This window comes from Erythrolamprus reginae, chromosome 4 (genome assembly GCF_031021105.1).
Source record: "Erythrolamprus reginae isolate rEryReg1 chromosome 4, rEryReg1.hap1, whole genome shotgun sequence".
Classification (NCBI taxonomy): domain Eukaryota; kingdom Metazoa; phylum Chordata; class Lepidosauria; order Squamata; family Dipsadidae; genus Erythrolamprus; species Erythrolamprus reginae.
Window position 1 is genome coordinate 1136475 of NC_091953.1, and position 18501 is coordinate 1154975.

The window sequence follows — 18501 nt, forward strand, 5'->3', positions numbered from 1 at the left end:
ATTGTTTAGTTGACGGGACCCGGAGAAGGCCAACTCTGTGGGACTTAATCGGTCGTTGGGATTCGTGCGGCAGAAGGCGGTCCCGGAGATATTCTGCTCAGATGCCATGAAGAGCTTTATAGGTCATAACCAACACTTTGAATTGTGACCGGAAATTGAATGCAGACTGCGGAGTGTTGGTGTAACATGGGCATACTTGGAGAAGCCCATGACTGCTCTCGCAGCTGCATTCTGCACGATCTGAAGTTTCCGAACACTCTTCAAAGGTAGCCCCATGTAGAGAGCGTTACAGTAGTCGAGCCTCGAGGTGATGAGGGCATGAGTGACTGTGAGCAGTGACTCCCGGTCCAAATAGGGCCGCAACTGGTGCACCAGGCAAACCTGGGCAAACGCCCCCCTCGCTGAAAGATGGTTCTCTAATGTGAGCTGTGGATCGAGGAGGACGCCCAAGTTGCGGACCCTCTCTGAGGGGGTCAATAATTCCCCCCCCCCAGGGTAATGGACGGACAGATGCAATTGTCCTTGGGAGGCAAAACCCACAGCCACTCCGTCTTATCCGGGTTGAGTTTGAGTCTGTTGACACCTATCCAGACCCCAACAGCCTCCAGGCACCGGCACATCACTTCCACTGCTTCGTTGACTGGGCATGGGGTGGAGATGTAAAGCTGGGTATCATCTGCGTACTGATGATACCTCACCCCATGCCCTCGGATGATCTCACCCAGCGGTCTCATGTAGATATTGAATAGCAGGGGGGAGAGGACCGACCCCTGAGGCACCCCACAAGGGAGTAACCTAGAGGTCGACCTCTGACCCCCCACTAACACCGACTGCGACCGACCGGAGAGGTAGGAGGAGAACCACTGAAGGACAGTGCCTCCCACTCTTCACACCAACAAGTTCACCAAGTGGACCATTCTGATTCTCTCAATGTCCACTATCCTCCCCTGCACTTCCAGCTGGTGCTGAACAAAGGATGACCTTGAATCTTCTGGAAGGAATTTTTTTGTGGCTCCTAACTTTCCCCTCTCATGCAAGCACCCCTCCCCAATTCCCACAATACTACTCTAATTGTGGTAGGCCAAAGTCTCTACTCAAACGATGGCTTGGGCCTGACACTCCAGTTGCAACCCTCCCCTTACTCTAGAGTAGCCCCTTTGAAGGGTCTCCATCTTAAAAATGCCCAGATCCTCCAAGATGGGAGGGACAAGGGCACCCCTGAGTGGCACAAAAGATACACCTGGTGGGTGTGTCCATTCTGCCTTCCACCTGCCGGGGCAGGATGCCAACCTTGAGATGCAGGGTCCCTCACCAAATGCCCCCCTTTCAACCTCTGGAGGTCGAGATCGCCAGCGCCTTCTCTGTGCTGCTCCTTTCCCATTTGCCACCTGTCTCAGGTAGACAGGTAACCCAGGAAGTAGCTTCAGGGTTGTGGCCATCAATCATTCATGCTGTCGTCCATTGTCCTTGGAGAGGCAGAAGAGAAGGGGTTCTCCGGGCACACAAAGGAACTCTTGGCTGGCTGCAACTACGGACAGGTAGGGAAACCGATGGGCTGCCCCATGGCCCTTCCCACGGCTTAAAGCGTTTCACTGTGGCCAGCTGACTTGGTCGCCCCACATCCTTGGAGAAAGAAAGAAGTAACTGGCCTGAAATCTATTTTATGTATTTATTTATCTATTGGGATTTGTATGCCACCCAACTGCCACGGGACTCTTGGCAGTTGATGTTGATACCGTCTTGCGGGATCCAGGGGAAGAGCCTTCTCTGTGGCGGCCCCGGCCCTCTGGAATCAACTCCCCCCCAGAGATTCAAACTGCCCCCCTCTCCTTGCCTTCCGCAAAATGTTGAAGACCCATTTATGTTGCCAAGCATGGGGGGGGGGGGTAATCCCCCCATTCTGACTTGTATCATTTGAGTGTGGTGTGATTGTGTAGTATTGATTGTTTTTAGTAATAGTGGGTTTTAACTTGTTATTTTTAATATTAGATTTGTATTATATTGCATTGTTATTGTTGTTGTGAGCCACCTCGAGTCTTCGGAGAGGAGCGGCAAAGAAATCTAATAAATTCTTATTCTTATTCTTCTCATTCTCATTATTATTGTTGTTGTTGTTATTGTTATCAATTGTCTGATTTCCCTCTAAGATCTGGAGAGCAAATCTAAGGATTTCCAGACCCCACAATGGGGGGGGGGGGAGGAACAGAGGGCCCAGACCACTGAGAACAAAAGTCCAAAATCTCTGGGGCTGGGAGTGAGATCAGGACAGGACAAGACGGACTCAGGGTGGACATGACAGAGGGAAAGAATCAAGATCATGTGAAGTGTTAATAATATCACTTTATAAGGCTTTGCCAAGGCCACACTTGGAATCTGGCATTCAGTTTTGGTCACCACGATGCAAAAAGGATGTGGAGACTCTAGAAAAAGTGCAGAGAAGAGCCACAAAGAGGATTAGGGGATAAATGGAGGCTAAAACATATGAAGGACGGTTGCAGGAACTGGACATGGCTAGTTTCATGAAAAGAAGGACCAGGGGAGACAGGAGAGCAGCCTTCCAATATCTCAGGGGTTGCCACAAAGAAGAGGGAGTCAAGCTACTTCTCCAAAGCCCCTGAGGGTAGAACAAGAAGCAATGGGTGGAAACTAAACAAGGAGAGAAGCAACTTAGAACTAAGGAGAAATTTCCTGACAGTGAGAACAATTGATCCAATTATTTTAATTGTTCGAGTCCACCAGAGAAGGGAGACCTATAAATTTGATTAAATGAATCAATAAACAAATTTGATTAAATAATGTAAGTACCTAAATAATTAGAATTATGCTCCATGTTGATCAGTTTTCAACCAAATCATTTCTTCCCAGGAAGACATCGTGACAAGTAACGGAGAGTTGAGTTAAAGCGGGGAGTGAGCGGAAGGGCTGTCCGTCTGTCCTTGTCTGACTGGTCATCTCATCCCCCTCTGGCCCAATGGTCTCTCCGGCCATCGCCCTGGCCTTTGTGCCCTTTGTGGTCACCCTGCTCATCCGCTACCGCCATTACTTCCTGCTCTTCTACCGGGCGGTGCTGCTTCGGAAGCTGCGGGACCACCTGACCGGCATCTCCCGGGAGGAGAGGGCCTTCCGCTACGTCCTGACCCAGGCCATCCCTGGAGACCCCCAGCACATCCTGGAGACCTTTGATCAGTGGAGCTACCATTGCGAGTATCTCAGCAACCTGGGACCCCAGAAAGGTGGGCAGTCCGGAGACCCCTTCCAGGCCCCTGCCCAGAGTTGTCTTGTAGTAAGAGGAGTGGTCAATACATTGGATAGATATAGGTGGATAGATGAGAGGTGTGTGTGTGTGTGTGAGAGAGAGAGATATGAATAAATGAAGGAAGGAAGGAAGGAAGGAAGGAAGGAAGGAAGGAAGGAAGGAAGGTACTCACTCTTTTTTTCAATAGCTACAGTCTTTCATAAAGCAATTGTCCAAAGTCTGGATTTCTCCAAGAAAGCAGGGATGTTGGTTTAGGGATGTTTCTCTTTCTCTGCTAAACCACGAACGATAACTCCTGCAAAGGACACTCCCACAAAACCTCCCCTTTGAAGCATGCTGCCAAATTCCCTATGACTCTCAGCTGTGATCAAGATCTCCTCCTGCGTCTGTGCAGCTGCTCCTGTCTCCCCCTAATCCTTCTCACACAGACATTCAGGATGGGATCATTCATCACCCCCTCCTCATCCGACCCAGACAAGGCTCTAGCTGGGAGTTCCATAGGCACTGCAGGGGCCTCCACTTCTACCTCTCCAGCCCCTCCACCTTCCGTCTCTCCTTCCCCCTCACTGTCTGAATCCTCTGATAGCCACACAGGTCTCCGATGCTCGGACAGACATGGCTCCTCGGACTCAAAGTCCGTTATCAGAAAAGCTGGCTGTGATCCAACCACAACATTATCAATTTGAGGTGATGACCCTGTGTCCCGTACTATAAACATTGGAAGTGGTACCTTCTAGAACCCTACTCAAACCCTTAATATATTTAAAGATTTCTGTTGTATTCCCCATTTTCTCTTCTTCTTCCAGGCTGTGCAAGTTCAGTTCTTCCCATCTCTACTGATGTTTCTTGTCTTTCAAACTTTGCACCAATTTCACTGCCCGTCTCTGGACTTGACTTAGAAACATAGAAACATAGGAGATTGACGGCAGAAAAAGACCTCCTGGTCCATCTAGTCTGCCCTTATACTATTTCCTGTATTTTATCTTAGGATGGATCTATGTTTATCCCAGGCATGTTTCAATTCAGTGACTGTGGATTGACCAACTACGTCTGCTGGGAGTTTGTTCCAAGCATCTACTACTCTTTCGGTCAAATAATATTTTCTCACGTTTCTTCTGATCTTTCCCCCAACTGACCTCAGATTGTGCCCCGTTGTTCTTTGGTTCACTTTCCTATTAAAAACACTTCCCTCCTGGACCTTATTTAACCTTTTAACATATTTAAATGTTTCGATCATGTCCCCCCTTTTCCTTCTGTCCTCCAGACTATACAGACTGAGTCCATGAAGTCTTTCCTGATACGTTTTATACTTCAGACCTTCCACCATTCTTGTAGCCCGTCTTTGGACCCGTTCACTTTTGTCAATATCTTTTTGTAGGTGAGGTCTCCAGAACTGAACACAGTACTCCAAATGTGGTTTCACCAGCGCTCTATATAGCGGGATCATAATCTCCCTCTTCCTGCTTGTGATACCTCTAGCTATGCAGCCAAGCATCCTACTCACTTTCCCTACCACCTGACTGTACTGTTCACCCATTTGGAGACTGTCAGAAATCACTACCCCTAAATCCTTCTCTTCTGAAGTATTTGCTAACACATAACTGCCAATACAATACTCAGATTGAGGATTCCTTTTCCCCAAGTGCATTATTTTACATTTGGAAACATTAAACTGCAGTTTCCATTGCTTTGACCATTCATCTAGTAAAGCTAAATCATTTACCATATTACAGCCCCCTCCAGGACTATCAACCCTATTGCACACGTTAGAGTCATTGGCAAATAGGCAAACCTTCCCTACCAAACCTTCCCCTTTAAAAAGCAGATCTTCAGGCAAAGTCCAATAGTGCTGGGTTGTTGACCCCAAAAGATGGATTGTTTTTACCTTTCATGAGTGGCACTGGTTTATGGCTTCACCTGGGAATCCAGCCAGTCACGATTGTTACCCTAAAGTATATGATATGACTAAGGAAATCACAACCATTGGATTGTGTAAACCCAACCCTGTAAATTATGCTTTATGGCCTATATAATGTTACGCAACAAAAGCTTGTGCCATAAAAGCCTAGCCTGACGCAAGAACTTGATCTGCTGTTTTATTTTATTTCCCATTTATTAAATTTCTATTCAACAGTCTCAGACTTCCTTCTACAGTTCTACAGAGGAATCCCTGAGTCTGCCATCTCCATCTCCATAACTGGTTCTTGAACCCAACAAGACCAACACAGACTTCAGAGGAGAATCAGCAGAGAGAACAAGGCTGCCCACCTGCCTTCCATGGAGGATTCGTGTAGATAGCATGAGTCAAAAAAAGGACGGTCAAAATATTTCCTGATCCCTCACATCCTGGACATAAATTATTTTAACTCCTACCCTCAAAACATCGCTACAGAGCATTGCACACCAAGACAACTAGACACAAGGACAGTTGTTTCCCTGAACGCCATCACTCTGCTAAACAAATAATTCCCTCGACATTGTCAAACTATTTACTGTCTGCACTTCTATTACTACTAGTTTTTTCTCACCATTCCTACCACCCTTTTCCTCCCACTTATGACTGTATGACTGTAACTTGTTGCTTGTATCCTTAAGATTTTTATTAATATTGTTCCGATTGCTTATTTGACCCCTATGACAATCATTAAGTGTTGCACCTCATGATTCTTGACAAATGTCTCTTTTTCTTTTATGTACGCTGAGAGCATCTGCACCAAGGACAAATCCCTTGTGTGTCCATTCACACTTGGCCAATAAAGAATTTTATTCTGTTCTGTTTTATCTCCTCTCTTCTCCTGTCCTCTCTTCTCTCTCTATCCCTTCTCTTCTCTTCTACACTACTCTTCTCTTCTCTACTCTACTCTACTCCATTTTTTTCTGAAGCAGGTGAAAAGAGGAGCCAGATGGTTGATGGGCAAGAGGCTGATTGACTCTGTAAATTGTAAAAGTTCTACAAAGTGGTGTAAGTGCTATTGGTAATGCTATTAAATCTAAGCGCTAAAAACAGTGGAACAGCTTGCCACCAGAAATTGTGGCTGCTCCACAATTGTGGCTTGAAACGGCATAGGATCTCTGCTTGAGCAAGGGTTGGACTAGATGACCTCCGAGGTCCCTTCTAATTCTGCTCTTCTGTATGTTCTGAACCTCCTCCGTCCGGCATTCATTCCCCCCGTTTGGTCTTTCTGATGTTCCTAGCAAAGATCCTGGAGCGTCTGATCCTTGACCGGGCGCCTCTCACGGTCCTGGAGCTGGGCACCTACTGTGGCTACGCCTCCATCCTCATTGCGCAATCTCTGCCCTTGGGCGCCCGGCTGTACACGGTGGAGATGGATATGTGCCGGGCCTCCGTGGCGGAGAAGGTGATCCGGCTGGCCGGCTTCGACGATGACACGGTGAGCAAGGCTCGGCTGGGCTGTGGGGTCTCCCTGGGTGGGTGGGTGGGAGCAAGAACCGAGTCTTAAAAGTTGCCCAGGTTGGAGGACTGAGCCGACAAAGGGATGAATCAACGTCTTTTAATATTGGGGGTTTTACCAGTGAAGGGCTGCAAAAAATTTTACTGCCACACTGTGGTTGTGGCTTATTTTGTGGGTGTGGCTTGCTGGCCATGTGAACAGGTGAGAGTGGCTTGACAATCATGGGACCAGGGGGTGACTTAAAGGTCATGTGACTGGCTTAAAGGTGGCCAACCTGACGTCACTCACATCAAGGGTTCGGGTTAGGGTGCCTGGCCTCTCCTCGCCTCAAAGAGATACAATTTCCCTATCTATTTACTATTATTGAGCATCCAAAATATACTATTTAATTCTATGTATATATAGTGTTCCCTCGCGAAAAGTCTATACCAGTTTTTCAAAAATATTAATTAAAAATATTTTGCGTTTCCCCCCCCCTATACTACGGTTTTTCCTACCCGATGATGTCATATGTCATCACCAAACTTTCGTCCACCTTTAATAAATATTTTTTTTAATAAACTTTAATAAATAAACATGGTGAGTAATAATCTAAATGGTTGCTAAGGGAATGGGAAATTGCAATTTAGGGGTTTAAAGTGTTAAGGGAAGGCTTGTGATACTGTTCATAGCCAAAAATAGTGTATTTACTTCCGCATCTCTACTTCGTGGAAATTCGACTTTCGCGGGTGGTCTCGGAACGCATCCCCCGCGAAAATCGAGGGGACACTGTATTCCATATGTGTACATACATATTACAAACAGGCACCCAAAAATATGCATTATCTACTATATAAAGTGTATGTACACACAAACACACACAGCTCTTCTAAAATTATCCACATTCAACCTCACTTACTGCGATAGGAAAAACAGACCCAGAGCCCAGAAGGGATTTTTTCTCTCTCTACCGGTTCTATGTAGCTGCATAATATACATCATTTCTATATGTGGTTCTTACTCTGTTCTCTCTTTTTACATTCCCCTTTCTCACCGAACCTCTGTGTAAGTTCTCTGCTGTTCCCCCTCTAGTTTTTATTGGACTGTACATCTTTATTTTTCCCTTTCCTTCAGCCAAAGGTAAAACCTATCCCAGCCATTAAAATATTCACATTCATCCATATGTTTTAATTCCTTTGTTAGCTTATCCATTTAGGGGAGGTTTCTAAGCAGATGTTGGGTAACCATCTGTCTGAAGTGGTGTGGTGTTTCCTGCCTAAGGAGGGGGTTTATTTATTTATTAGATTTGTATGCCGCCCCTCTCCGTAGACTTGGGGCGGCTCACAACACAATAAAACAGTTCATAACAAATCTAATAATTTAAAATTTAAAATATTTTAAAAACCCCATTATTAAGCAGACATATGTACAAACATACCATACATAAATTGTTGGTATGGTTGGACAAGAAAACCTCCAAGGTCCCTTCCAACCCTGTTTATTATTATTATTATTATTATTATTATTATTATTATTATTATTATTATTATTATTATTATTATTAAGCAATGGGTGGAAAATAAACAAGGAGAGAAGCAACTTAGAACTAAGGAGAAATTTCCTGAGTCGGAACAGTTGATCAGTGGAACAGCCTGCCACTAGAAATTGCAACTGCTCCAACACTGGAAGTTTCTAAGCAGATGTTGGATACCCATCTGTCTGAAGTGGTGTAGGGTCTCCTGCTGAAGCAGGGGGTTGGACTAGAAGACCTCCAAGGTCCCTTCAACTCTGTTGTTATTATCATTATTATTATCATTATTTCTGTGCATATTGTTATTGATGTGTCTTGGAGGGACCCTTCGGATGACCTCCCCCTCCTTTCCCTCCGCGCAGGTGGAGCTGATCGTGGGCCCCTCGGAGGAGGTCATCCCGCTACTCAAGGAGACCTTCCTGCTGCCAAAGGTCCACCTGGTGCTCATGAACCACTGGAAGCGGTGCTACCTGCGGGATCTGCGGCTGCTGGAAGATCACGGCCTCCTCCAGCCGGGGGCCACCATCCTGGCAGACCACGTCATCTTCCCCGGAGCCCCCCGGTTCCTCCAGTACGCCAAGGCCTGCGGGAAGTACAAGTGGAGGGTGCACCGGACCAGCCTCCAGTACTTCCACGGCATTCCCGACGGCATGGCCCAGCTGACCTACGTGGGGCTGGAGTGAGCGGGAGGGCCGCCCCACTGCCCAGAGGGAGGGGTGCAGAGGGGAGGGGAATAATACAATAAATACAGTAAGTGATTCTGCATTGTTACATCATTGCATCTTCTTCCTTTTTTTTGGAGTTATCTTGTATTTGGACATATTTGTACTGATATTATAGAAACACAGAAACATAGAAGATTGACGGCAGAAAAAGACCTCCTGGTCCATCTAGTCTTCCCTTATACTATTTCCTGTATTTTATCTTAGGATGGATCTATGTTTATCCCAGGCATGTTTAAAGTCAGTTACTGTGGATTGACCTACCACGTCTGCTGGAAGTTTGTTCAAAGCATCTACTACTCTTTCAGTCAAATAATATTTTCTCATGTTGCTTTTGATCTTTCCCCCAACTAACCTCAGATTGTGCCCCCTTGTTCTTGTGTTCACTTTCCTATTAAAAACACTTCTTTCCTGAACCTTTAGTGACAACTGGTGAGCAAAGTCAATGGAGAAACTAGGTTCGCTTAACAACCACATAACTCACTTAATAACTCCAGTGATTCACTTAACAACCAGGACGAGAAAAGTTGCAATATGGCACAAAACTCACTTAAGGACTGTCTTGCTTGGCAACAGGCTCAATTCTGGTTGTAGGTTGAGGATGACCTTCCCCTAAACTCCGCTAAAGATGTTACCTAGCCGCCCAGAGTCCTTCGGGAGTTGGACGGCATATAAGTCCAAACAAACAATTGAATGAATACATGAAGAAAGAAAAAAAGAAAGGGAGGAAGGAAGAGACAAGAAAGAAAGAGAGAAAGAAAGAAAGAAAGAAAGAAAGAAAGAAGGGGAATGAAGGAAGGGAGAGAAAAAGATAGAGGAAGAAGGAAGGAAGGAAGGAAGGAAGGAAGAGTGATTTGGAAACCAACCTACAACACGGAGACGGAACCTTCATTCTACAAATATTTGCCACTACAGAAAAAACTACCTCGAAGGAGGAAGCCTGCAACAGATTGAAGGGAGATGAAGCACAAGTCAAGGTAAAAAAAAAGGAATATTTTATTTACAGAACGGCTTCCACCGAGAGCGGGAAGCCCCCCGACAGACCGAAAGGGAGCAGGCACAGCCCCGGCCCTGCTGGGACAGATGGACACAAACCCTCGAGGCTTTCACTGGGCTCAGCGGTTCAGCAGAGCAGCGCAGGAGGTCAGCCGGGGGGGGGCAGTGAGTAGGCATTCAGACCCCCTCTTCCCTGGCAGGGAGTCACGGCGGGCACAGGAACACCCCCCCCCCCTTGTGGGTCAGAAAGCCCTTCTTTGGTGGTGCTGCTTGTCTTGACGTCTAGATCATCCACTGGTCTTGGTCCTGTTCTGCCCCTTCCATGTCCACCTGGGGGGAGAAGGAGAAAGTGGGAGGACCCTTAGCACAGTGTTTCTCAATTATTTTCTGTTATGCACCCCCCAGGAAAAAGTAAACATTTCGCCCACCCCTCCAACTCTCCACAGGACGATTATTTGCATGGATCCCAGCGACCGGTCAGGTCCCACAGAGTGGGTCTCCTCAGGGTCCCATCAGCCAGACAATGCCGGCTGGCAGGACCTAGGGGAAGAGCCTTCTCTGTGGGGGGCCCAGCCCTCTGGAATCAGCTTCCCCCCCCGGAGATTCGCACTGCCCGCACCCTCCTTGCCTCCTGAAAAAGTTTAAAGACTCATCTTGGTCATTAGATCTTTCCCCCTGACCAACCAGTGGTTTTCAGTGTGTTTTATGGAATGAACGATTATGAATGTTTTAAATTATTTCAGGATTTTTAGGGTTTTCAATTACATTAATTGGATCAGATGTATTACTACGTTTTTATATATGTTGTGAGCCACCCCAAGTCCTCGGAGAGGGGCGGCATACAAATCCAATTAATTAATTAATTAATTAATTGATTGATTAAATATTCAGCATGTTTTCACTGAAAAAACTCAAGTGACTTATCAGCTTTTGGGGTGTAATGCGTTGAAGTGACGCCTTAATTTATTTGGCTTCCTGCTCTCCACTGCCAACATTTTTAGACTCAGTCAACATAACGGTCTTTCCTCAACTCCCACCGCAGTCACAGCGAAGCCAAGCGCTACCTACGCTTGGTCCTATTTCCTCCTCTTAGCTTTTGGGAGACTTACGTTTGTCTCATGATCTCCGTCTCTCTCCTCCTTTCTTTTCAACCCTGTTCAATGTTTTTCCATGGTGTCTCTTAAAGGTTGGTTATAGCACTTCGTATCTCCTGCTTTGTGCTGGGTGCTATTGTTCAGTGCAAAAAAACCCCGTACTCCCTGCAGCAAAAAAAAAAAAAGTTCCCCGGGGTCCCCGTCCCCCCAAAATCAATCCATGTCCCCCCAGGGGGACCTGCCCCACTCTTTGAGAAGCACTGCCTTAGCAGAAGAGAACGACTGCTGCAGGGCGATTCTGTGCACCAGGGATCTCCAACTTTGGCAACTTTAATGACTTGTGGGCTTCCAACTCCCAGAATTCCCCACTCAGCTGTGCTGGGATTTGTAGTCCACAGGTCTTAAAAGTTGCCAAGTTTGGAGACCTCCCCTGCTGTAGACCACCAACTCTGCCCCCAGGAGAGAGCAAACCTATCTACCTATCTAGCTACAGGAGGCAATGTTGAGGGATGGTAGTGGTGGTTGTAGAAGCCACGAGGACCCAGATTGTTGGGTGAAGCAGCATATAAGTCTAAGTGCTATCGCTATTGCTAGTCTCCACCCGAGGCTCCTGCCAGGGGGCACCCGGGCAAAGGCTGTCGGGGGAATCTTCCTTGGGACCCTGGCCCTATAGGAAGCCCAGGCTTTTTAAGAGAGAGGGGCGGCATACAAAAATAAATAAATAAATAAATAAATAAAATATCCTAGAATATCTCCGGGACCACCTCCTGCCGCACAAATGCCAGTGACCAGTTAGGTCCCACAGAGTTGGCCTTCTCCGGGTCCCGTCGACTAAACAATGTCATTTGTTGGGACCCAGGGGAAGAGCCTTCTCTGTGGCGGCCCCGACTCTCTGGAACCAGCTCCCCCCGGAGATTAGAACTGCCCCCACCCTCCTTGCCTTTTGCAAACTCCTTAAAACCCACCTCTGCCGTCAGGCATGGGGAAATTGAGACATCTCCCCCAGGCCTATACAGTTTATGCATCGTATGTTTGTGTGTGTGTATGTCTTGCTTTTTAAATAAGGGTTTTTTAGATATTTTTAAATATTAGATTTGTTGTACATTGTTTTTATTATTGCTGTGAGCCGCCCCAAGTCTACGGAGAGGGGGAGGCATACAAATCTAATAAAATATAAATATAATATAAATATAAATATAAGCAGGCCGAAAGGAGGGAGGAATTCTGAGAGGCCCGACCTCGTTAATCTCCCCGTCGTCTGGAGACTCGTTGTAGTCGTTCATCTCGTCCATGTCCTGCATGTCTTCATCGTCTTCGGAGTCTTCCTCACTGTCCTCGTCATCCTCGTCGTCCTCTTCCTCCTCCTCATCGTAAGTCTGCTAAGGCAAAGCAGAGAGGCAGCCCTCGTGAGAACCCCGGTGGCGGTTAGACGGTGCAGCATTGCAGGCGGACTCTGCCCCACTGCCAGGAGTTCGATCCTGACCAGCTCCAGGTGGACTCAGCCTTCCGCCCTCCCACACCATTTATTAAGCGGGAAAAGGTGCGATACGACCGCTGGATGGTCCACTAACATAGTTCCCCTTTTACAACTTTGACAAGGGGTGATTTCAAAAGTTCTACCATTCCAATTTTCACACACATCCCCAAAATCCTCAGCTGGTGCCATGGGGCAAATTAGCTCTTACCTCCGATGCTGGTTTCCCAATTGGCACCAAATTGTTGTCTTTCTCGGCTATGCTCTGCAGCTGAAGAGAAAAGGAAGGAATGAGGCAAGGAAGGAAAGAGGGAACCAAGGCTGTCAACTTGGTGGTGCAGTGGTTAGAGTACAGCACTGCAGGCTCCTTCAGCCAACCGCTAGCTGTAGTTCAGCAGTTCAAATCTCACCACCGGCTCCAGGTTGACTCAACCTTTGGTCCTTCCCAGGTGGGTCAAATGAGGACCCAGAGTGTTGGGGACAAGAGGCAGATTCTGTCAGAGGGCTGGAAAAGCAGTATGAAGCGGGATGTAAGTCTAAGGGCTATTGCTAACACTTCCTAAAGCCCGGGCAGGGGGCAATGTTGAGAGGTGGGGGTGGTGGGAGAAGCCAAGGAAGAGGAACCCCCCCCCCCCCGCCCGCTCACCCAGGCCTGGTGCTGCTGCTCCTGCTGCTGCAGTTCGTTCTCATCCACGCAGGGCCGGTCCAGGTTGAACCACAGAGCCTCGGTGACTCGCGGGAAGAGGGAAGGGAAGAGGGTGGACATGGCTTCCTGTTGGGGTCAGATGAGAGGAAAGACCCTCAATGCCTCCCCTCCTTCTCTGTCTCTCAGCCCAGCCCTCCTCCCAGGGATGTTGGATGGGAGGGTGGGGGAAAGAGGAGGATTTAGAGGGGCGTCATATAAATCCAATTAATAATAATAACAATAACAATAATAATAATACTTTGGGAAGCGCCCAACTGTTGATGAAATACGAAATCCAGCATGATCTCATTTGCTTTGTTGTATTCATCCTCATCATTATCATAATAATAATAATAATATGTCAATTTCATTTAATGATATTAATTTATCTACTTTTGTCATTTTATATTTATTATTTATTTATTAGATTTCTATGCCGCCCTTCTTGAGATGACTTAGGGCAGCGTACAACTGATGATCTTTATGTTTTTAAAGGTTTTTATGGTGTAAGTGGGCCAGAGTCCTTTAATACTCCAAAGAAACTTCATAATAAATAAATTTCATAATTAAGACAAATAAATACATTTCCAATGAATTTTCGTCAGCAAATATCGACCTGCAGGGATTTAAAGCGCCCCCGACCAGCTGGAGGGGCTCCCCGGGGTCATCCAGACGCTCCTTCAAGCCCCCACTCCGCCTTTCCCAGGGTTCTCCATTTTATTTGTCCTGAAACAACAACCCTGAGAGGTAGGCCGGTCCAAGAGACAAATAAACCGTCCGCTTCCGGGATTCGGGGGCAGGACTTCCGCTCTCGGTCCCCTGTCATTCCCCGCGTTTGCCGGCGCCGACAGAGCCTCACCTGCCACCGGCGGAGGTTGGAAGCCGGGAGAATCGCGGCCGGAAGTGCTCCAGCCACCACCCGGAAGCGATCTCTTTTAAGGTTTCTGAGAGGCTGGTGGAAACAGAGCCGGAAGTTCTCCCGCCGCTCTAGGGAGCCGTTTGAAAGAGGCATTTCCAGTCCCTGGTTTCCAACGCCAGAGTTACCATAAAGATGACATGTCCTAGAACGACGCCCCAGGAGCGCGTTTCTTTTGAGGTTTCCACTTTCCCAATAGGCACTGCGCCTAGTGCGCCTGCGCAATGATCCTCATACTTGTTCCAAGCAAAATATTTGAAAAATATTAATTTATTAAACGGTTTTGGGACTCGACGCCCGCCCGCCTGCCTTCCTAATCAATTATAGCATTAAATGCGAAAACATTAGACATTATTAACTAAATAAATAGATATTTCATTAAATAAATATTAAATATTTGATTGTTTTTATGGTTTTGGGGTGTTTTTTTAGATTTTTAATTAGTTAATTGGATTAAGATCTTTTGTATTGCATATTTTATATGTTGTGAGCCGCCCCGAGTCCTCGCAGATGGGCGGCATAGAAATCCAATTAATAAAATAAATAATAAAATAAATAAAATAATAAACCATTATTCTTCTTATTATTATTATTAATTAGATTTGTATGCCGCTATTTTATGCTGCTATTTATACCATTTATTATGGCATAAATTTACATTTATGTAAATTTATGCCATTTACACTATTATTTTATGCCGCTATTTGTATGCCGAATATTTTATGCTTTGCAAGACATCCGTGCCCATGGTGCGCAGGCGGCCGGGGATGATGGGCACTGCATTCCCCCACTCCCCAAGTGCATCTTTCACTGGATTAATGCGTTTTCTGCAGTCAAATAAAATGTTGAAGCCTGAGCCAAAGCGGTTGGTTTCCCCCATGAACTGAAGCAGAAAAACCTATCCAATATTATCAATAATAACAGCATAATCTGTAATGTAAATCTGTGGCATCTTTAAATGACTTGGTTGACTATGCAGGGTGAACTATGCAACTGTCATCTTTGCATAGATTGTAATCTAGGTCATTTTTTGAGTAAAACTTTGCATTTAACACTGTCCCACATTATTTTACATTATTAATATTTACTCATTGGGTCTCCATTGGGTCTTAAACTGGTGCTGATTTTCAAACGCTTATGAGCTGCTGCTGCTGCTGCATGGGGAATCATTCAAAATCTCTCCAGGAACTTTGCAAACCATTTTAAAGTATCCTGTTCTTGCAAACCACATTTAGTTTAATTTTAGGCATGAATTTCTCTCTCTGATTCTATGACTCAGAAGAAATTCTGTTTAGATCTGAGTCAGATTTCCCCCAAAATGACACAAGAAAATTGTCTGGAGCAGAGGTGGAGTTTATTTGACTGCAAAACAGAGAGGGATCAAAAGTGCCCATATATTTTTGTATTTTTATACAGAGGTCCATCTAAGTGGGCTTGGATTTAGCCCCTTATGATTGATCACCTTGCCAACTTGAAGATGTATTTGGACTTCAACTCCCAGAATTTTGGGAGCTGAAGTCCAGATACCTTTAAGTTGCCACGGTTGAGAAACATTGATCTAGAGATTGCCAGAGAACACTCCAGCTTCAGTAGAGTTTATTATTTATGTTTGTATTTATTATTTATATTTGCATGCCAAGCTGAGTCCTACTGGAGTGGGCGGCATACAAGTATAAATAATAAATAAATAAATAAATAATAAATACAACGATGAGATTGTCTTTGTCTTTGTGAATGATTGAAACTGGATGAATCTGGATGACTACGTGGGGTTTTTAGAATTTTTTAAATTAATTTTGCATATTTCTTTTTAAAAATAATTAGATTTCTTTACATGTATTGTCTGCATTCACAATGTTGTACACCACTCTGAGTCGCTTTGAGAACGGTGGCATAAAAGTCTAAATAATAATAATAATAATAATAATAATAATAATAATAATAATAATAATAATAATATAATCTATTATATGCAACTGTCAGCTTTTTTGAATGAAGGATTATTATTATTATTATTATTATTATTATTATTATTATTATTTATTAGATTTGTATGCCGCCCCTCTCCGTAGACTCGGTGAGCTCCAGCCAGGGGAAGGTTTGAGTAGGGAAGGAAATTTTTCCTGAGGCCTTTTGAGGGATTGTCATAGGGGGAAGGGACTTTCCTAGGCTCTAATTAAGTTGCTGGAGTTTGCCATTTTTAAATTTATGACACATTTCGCCATTCTCTGTCTAGATGTGGGATCAGCAGAAAAGCTGTTGTGTTCTTTTATTGTCTGCAGGTTCCCTGGAGGTCAGGGATCGGCTGGGTTGGCAGGTGGCATTTAAGGCAGAGGAGTGGCATTATAAATGGCATAAATAAAAGATAAATTGATCTATCTATCTTCTGAATGGCATTCATTGAGCCTCACGCAATTTTTCTCAGAATTCACTTCTTATTCTTATTCTCACCTCTATTTACTGGAGAGCCAGTCTTTAAACTGCGACTGATACCCATTTAGGGAATTTCCATAAAGACTCGGAAATATCTAAATGATCTCAACTTATTCTTTCTGATATAAAATTTAAAGCTACACTTTCATTTAAAGCTACAATTAAAGCTACACTTTCATTTAAAGCTGCAATTAAAGCTACACTTTCATTTAGATTTGTTATTGTACATTGTTTTTATTATTGCTGTGAGCCGCCCCGAGTCTATGGAGAGGAGCGGCATACAAACAAACAAACAAACAAACAAACAAATAAATGTAAAGCAATTAAAGCTACAATTAAAGCTACACTTTCATTTCCTTATTTATTCAACTTCTATGCCGCCCAATCCCGAAGGACTCAGGGCAGAATATATTATTATATCATATCATATCTCATATCTCATATCTCATATCTCATATCTCATATCTCATACCTCATACTTCATACTTCATACCTCATACCTCATATCTCATATCATATCATATATTGTATTCATCTAAGTCTTGCCAGACAATGAGATCTTTTCATTCAGATTATTTATCCTTCCTCTTTCACTTGGTTTCCTTCCTTCCTACAAGTTTATTTTCCTCCCTCTTCTTCCTCCCTCCCTCCTTCCTTCTTCCTTTTCTGTTCCTTCCTCTTCTTCACTTCTCCTTTCTCCCTTACTTCCTCCCTTCTTTCCTTCCTTCTTTCTTCTTTCCCTCCTTCCTCTCTCCTTTACCACTTTCTCCTGCTACATTCCAAATTATGCTCTTTGAAAAACGTGCTATGCTATGGGGATAGATGAGGCCCACACCTATTGCCCTGCCATCCATCATATCTTTAATCAGTTATTTACTTGTTTGTCAAAATTTGTACAAGATAGCAAATATTGGTATAAACATTAACAAAAGCAAAATAGGTACGGGTATATTAGGATAATAAGACAATGAGGTAGGCACACTGGTACACTTATGCACGCCCCTTACAGACCTCTTAGGAATGGGGTGAGGTCAAGAGCAGAGACAGACTAAAGTTAAAGTTTTGGGGGGTTGGGGTTTTCCACACATTGAAAAAGGTGGCCTTTCTTATTTCTCTGCCCCTAAATATTTCTCAGCAAGCAGCTTCCCAAAGTAAGGGTGAAATTGACCATATCCCAGTTTAATCCTGGTTTAATGAATAAGCCATGGTTTGCTGGATGATCAAAACAAGCTTAATCATAAGCAATGGTTTTCAAATCACTCTGGCTGGGTGAATTCAAACACCAAACAAACTTACTTTTGTCTCACAGACTGAATCAGTTAGCAAGTCTCTGCTGAATTAAGTTTTTGGGTGAGGATTTGGCCAAGGAGCCTTTTTGCTTGCACAAGATGATATACGGCGAAAAGGAAAAAAGGAAAGAAAAGGAACTGAGGTTAAAAAGGAGAAAGCCGGGCCCTTTCTGTAAATCATTTGTTCACCTTACACGACCCCTCCCCACACCTACGACTCCTCTGAGTAAAAGCTCATGCAGTTTTAGTTCAGGAAGGATTACTAAGGGCCATTTTTGGTGACACCCAAGTCTCCTGGACTACAACTCCCATCAGAGGGATGGACTACCTGAGAGAGTTGTAGGAAAGAGTTCACAACCCCTCCCCCATCTTGCAGAGGACTCCTGCCTCAATTTATTTTTTTATTTGTTTTGTCAAGTACGTATTGGTGGTTTCTAAAGATATAACAATATTTATATACATGATACCAGTAAGAGAGAAACATTAGGACAGGGGACGGAAGGCACTCAGGTGCACTTATGCACAGCCCTTACTGACCTCTTAGGAATCGGGAGAGGTCAAAAGTGGACAGTCTAAGGGTAAAGTTTTGGGGGGTTAGGTGATGATGCTACAGAGTCAGGGAGTGAGTTCCAGACATCAACTACTCGGTGACTAAAGTCGTATTTCCTGCCATCAAGTTTGGAGCTGTTTACTTTAAGTTTGTATCTGCTGTG

General features: G+C 44.8%; 2 protein-coding genes across 6 annotated transcripts; one reads left to right on the forward strand and one right to left on the reverse strand.

Moving 5' to 3' along the window:
- The first annotated feature begins 2971 nt into the window (after positions 1–2971).
- On the forward strand, positions 2972–8862 carry LOC139166168 (transmembrane O-methyltransferase homolog). Its single transcript, XM_070749398.1, has 3 exons — positions 2972–3233; positions 6452–6648; positions 8542–8862. Exons 1-3 carry the CDS (start codon positions 2972–2974, stop codon positions 8860–8862), a joined length of 780 nt encoding a protein of 259 aa, XP_070605499.1.
- Positions 8863–9879: 1017 nt separating this feature from the next.
- ANAPC15 (anaphase promoting complex subunit 15) lies at positions 9880–14117 on the reverse strand. 5 transcript variants are annotated; one of them, XM_070751603.1, is made up of 6 exons: positions 14010–14070; positions 13767–13876; positions 13112–13237; positions 12677–12736; positions 12230–12370; positions 9880–10227 (listed from the first exon to the last, which is right to left on the reverse strand). In XM_070751603.1, exons 3-6 carry the CDS (start codon positions 13229–13231, stop codon positions 10180–10182), a joined length of 369 nt encoding a protein of 122 aa, XP_070607704.1. In that variant the 5' UTR covers positions 13232–13237; positions 13767–13876; positions 14010–14070; the 3' UTR covers positions 9880–10179. The 5 variants fall into 5 exon arrangements, with proteins under 5 accessions (XP_070607704.1, XP_070607702.1, XP_070607701.1 ...); XM_070751601.1 differs by lacking the exon at positions 13767–13876 and having other exon boundaries at positions 12230–12367; positions 14010–14117; XM_070751600.1 differs by lacking the exon at positions 13767–13876 and having other exon boundaries at positions 14010–14117.
- Between the last annotated feature and the right edge of the window lie 4384 nt (positions 14118–18501).

What these genes read in the sequence shown, in the direction of transcription:
- LOC139166168 (XM_070749398.1), top strand. Translation starts at nt 2,972, where the DNA reads ATGGTCTCTCCGGCCATCGCCCTGGCCTTTGTGCCCTTTGTGGTCACC. An exon ending in CAACCTGGGACCCCAGAAAG is followed by an intron (nt 3,234 to 6,451) that starts GTGGGCAGTCCG and finishes TGATGTTCCTAG; the next exon opens with CAAAGATCCTGGAGCGTCTG. An exon ending in CCGGCTTCGACGATGACACG is followed by an intron (nt 6,649 to 8,541) that starts GTGAGCAAGGCT and finishes CCCTCCGCGCAG; the next exon opens with GTGGAGCTGATCGTGGGCCC.
- ANAPC15 (XM_070751600.1), bottom strand. Translation starts at nt 13,231, where the DNA reads ATGTCCACCCTCTTCCCTTCCCTCTTCCCGCGAGTCACCGAGGCTCTG. An exon ending in AGCAGCAGCACCAGGCCTGG is followed by an intron (nt 12,737 to 13,111) that starts GTGAGCGGGCGG and finishes TTTTCTCTTCAG; the next exon opens with CTGCAGAGCATAGCCGAGAA. An exon ending in TTGGGAAACCAGCATCGGAG is followed by an intron (nt 12,371 to 12,676) that starts GTAAGAGCTAAT and finishes GCTTTGCCTTAG; the next exon opens with CAGACTTACGATGAGGAGGA.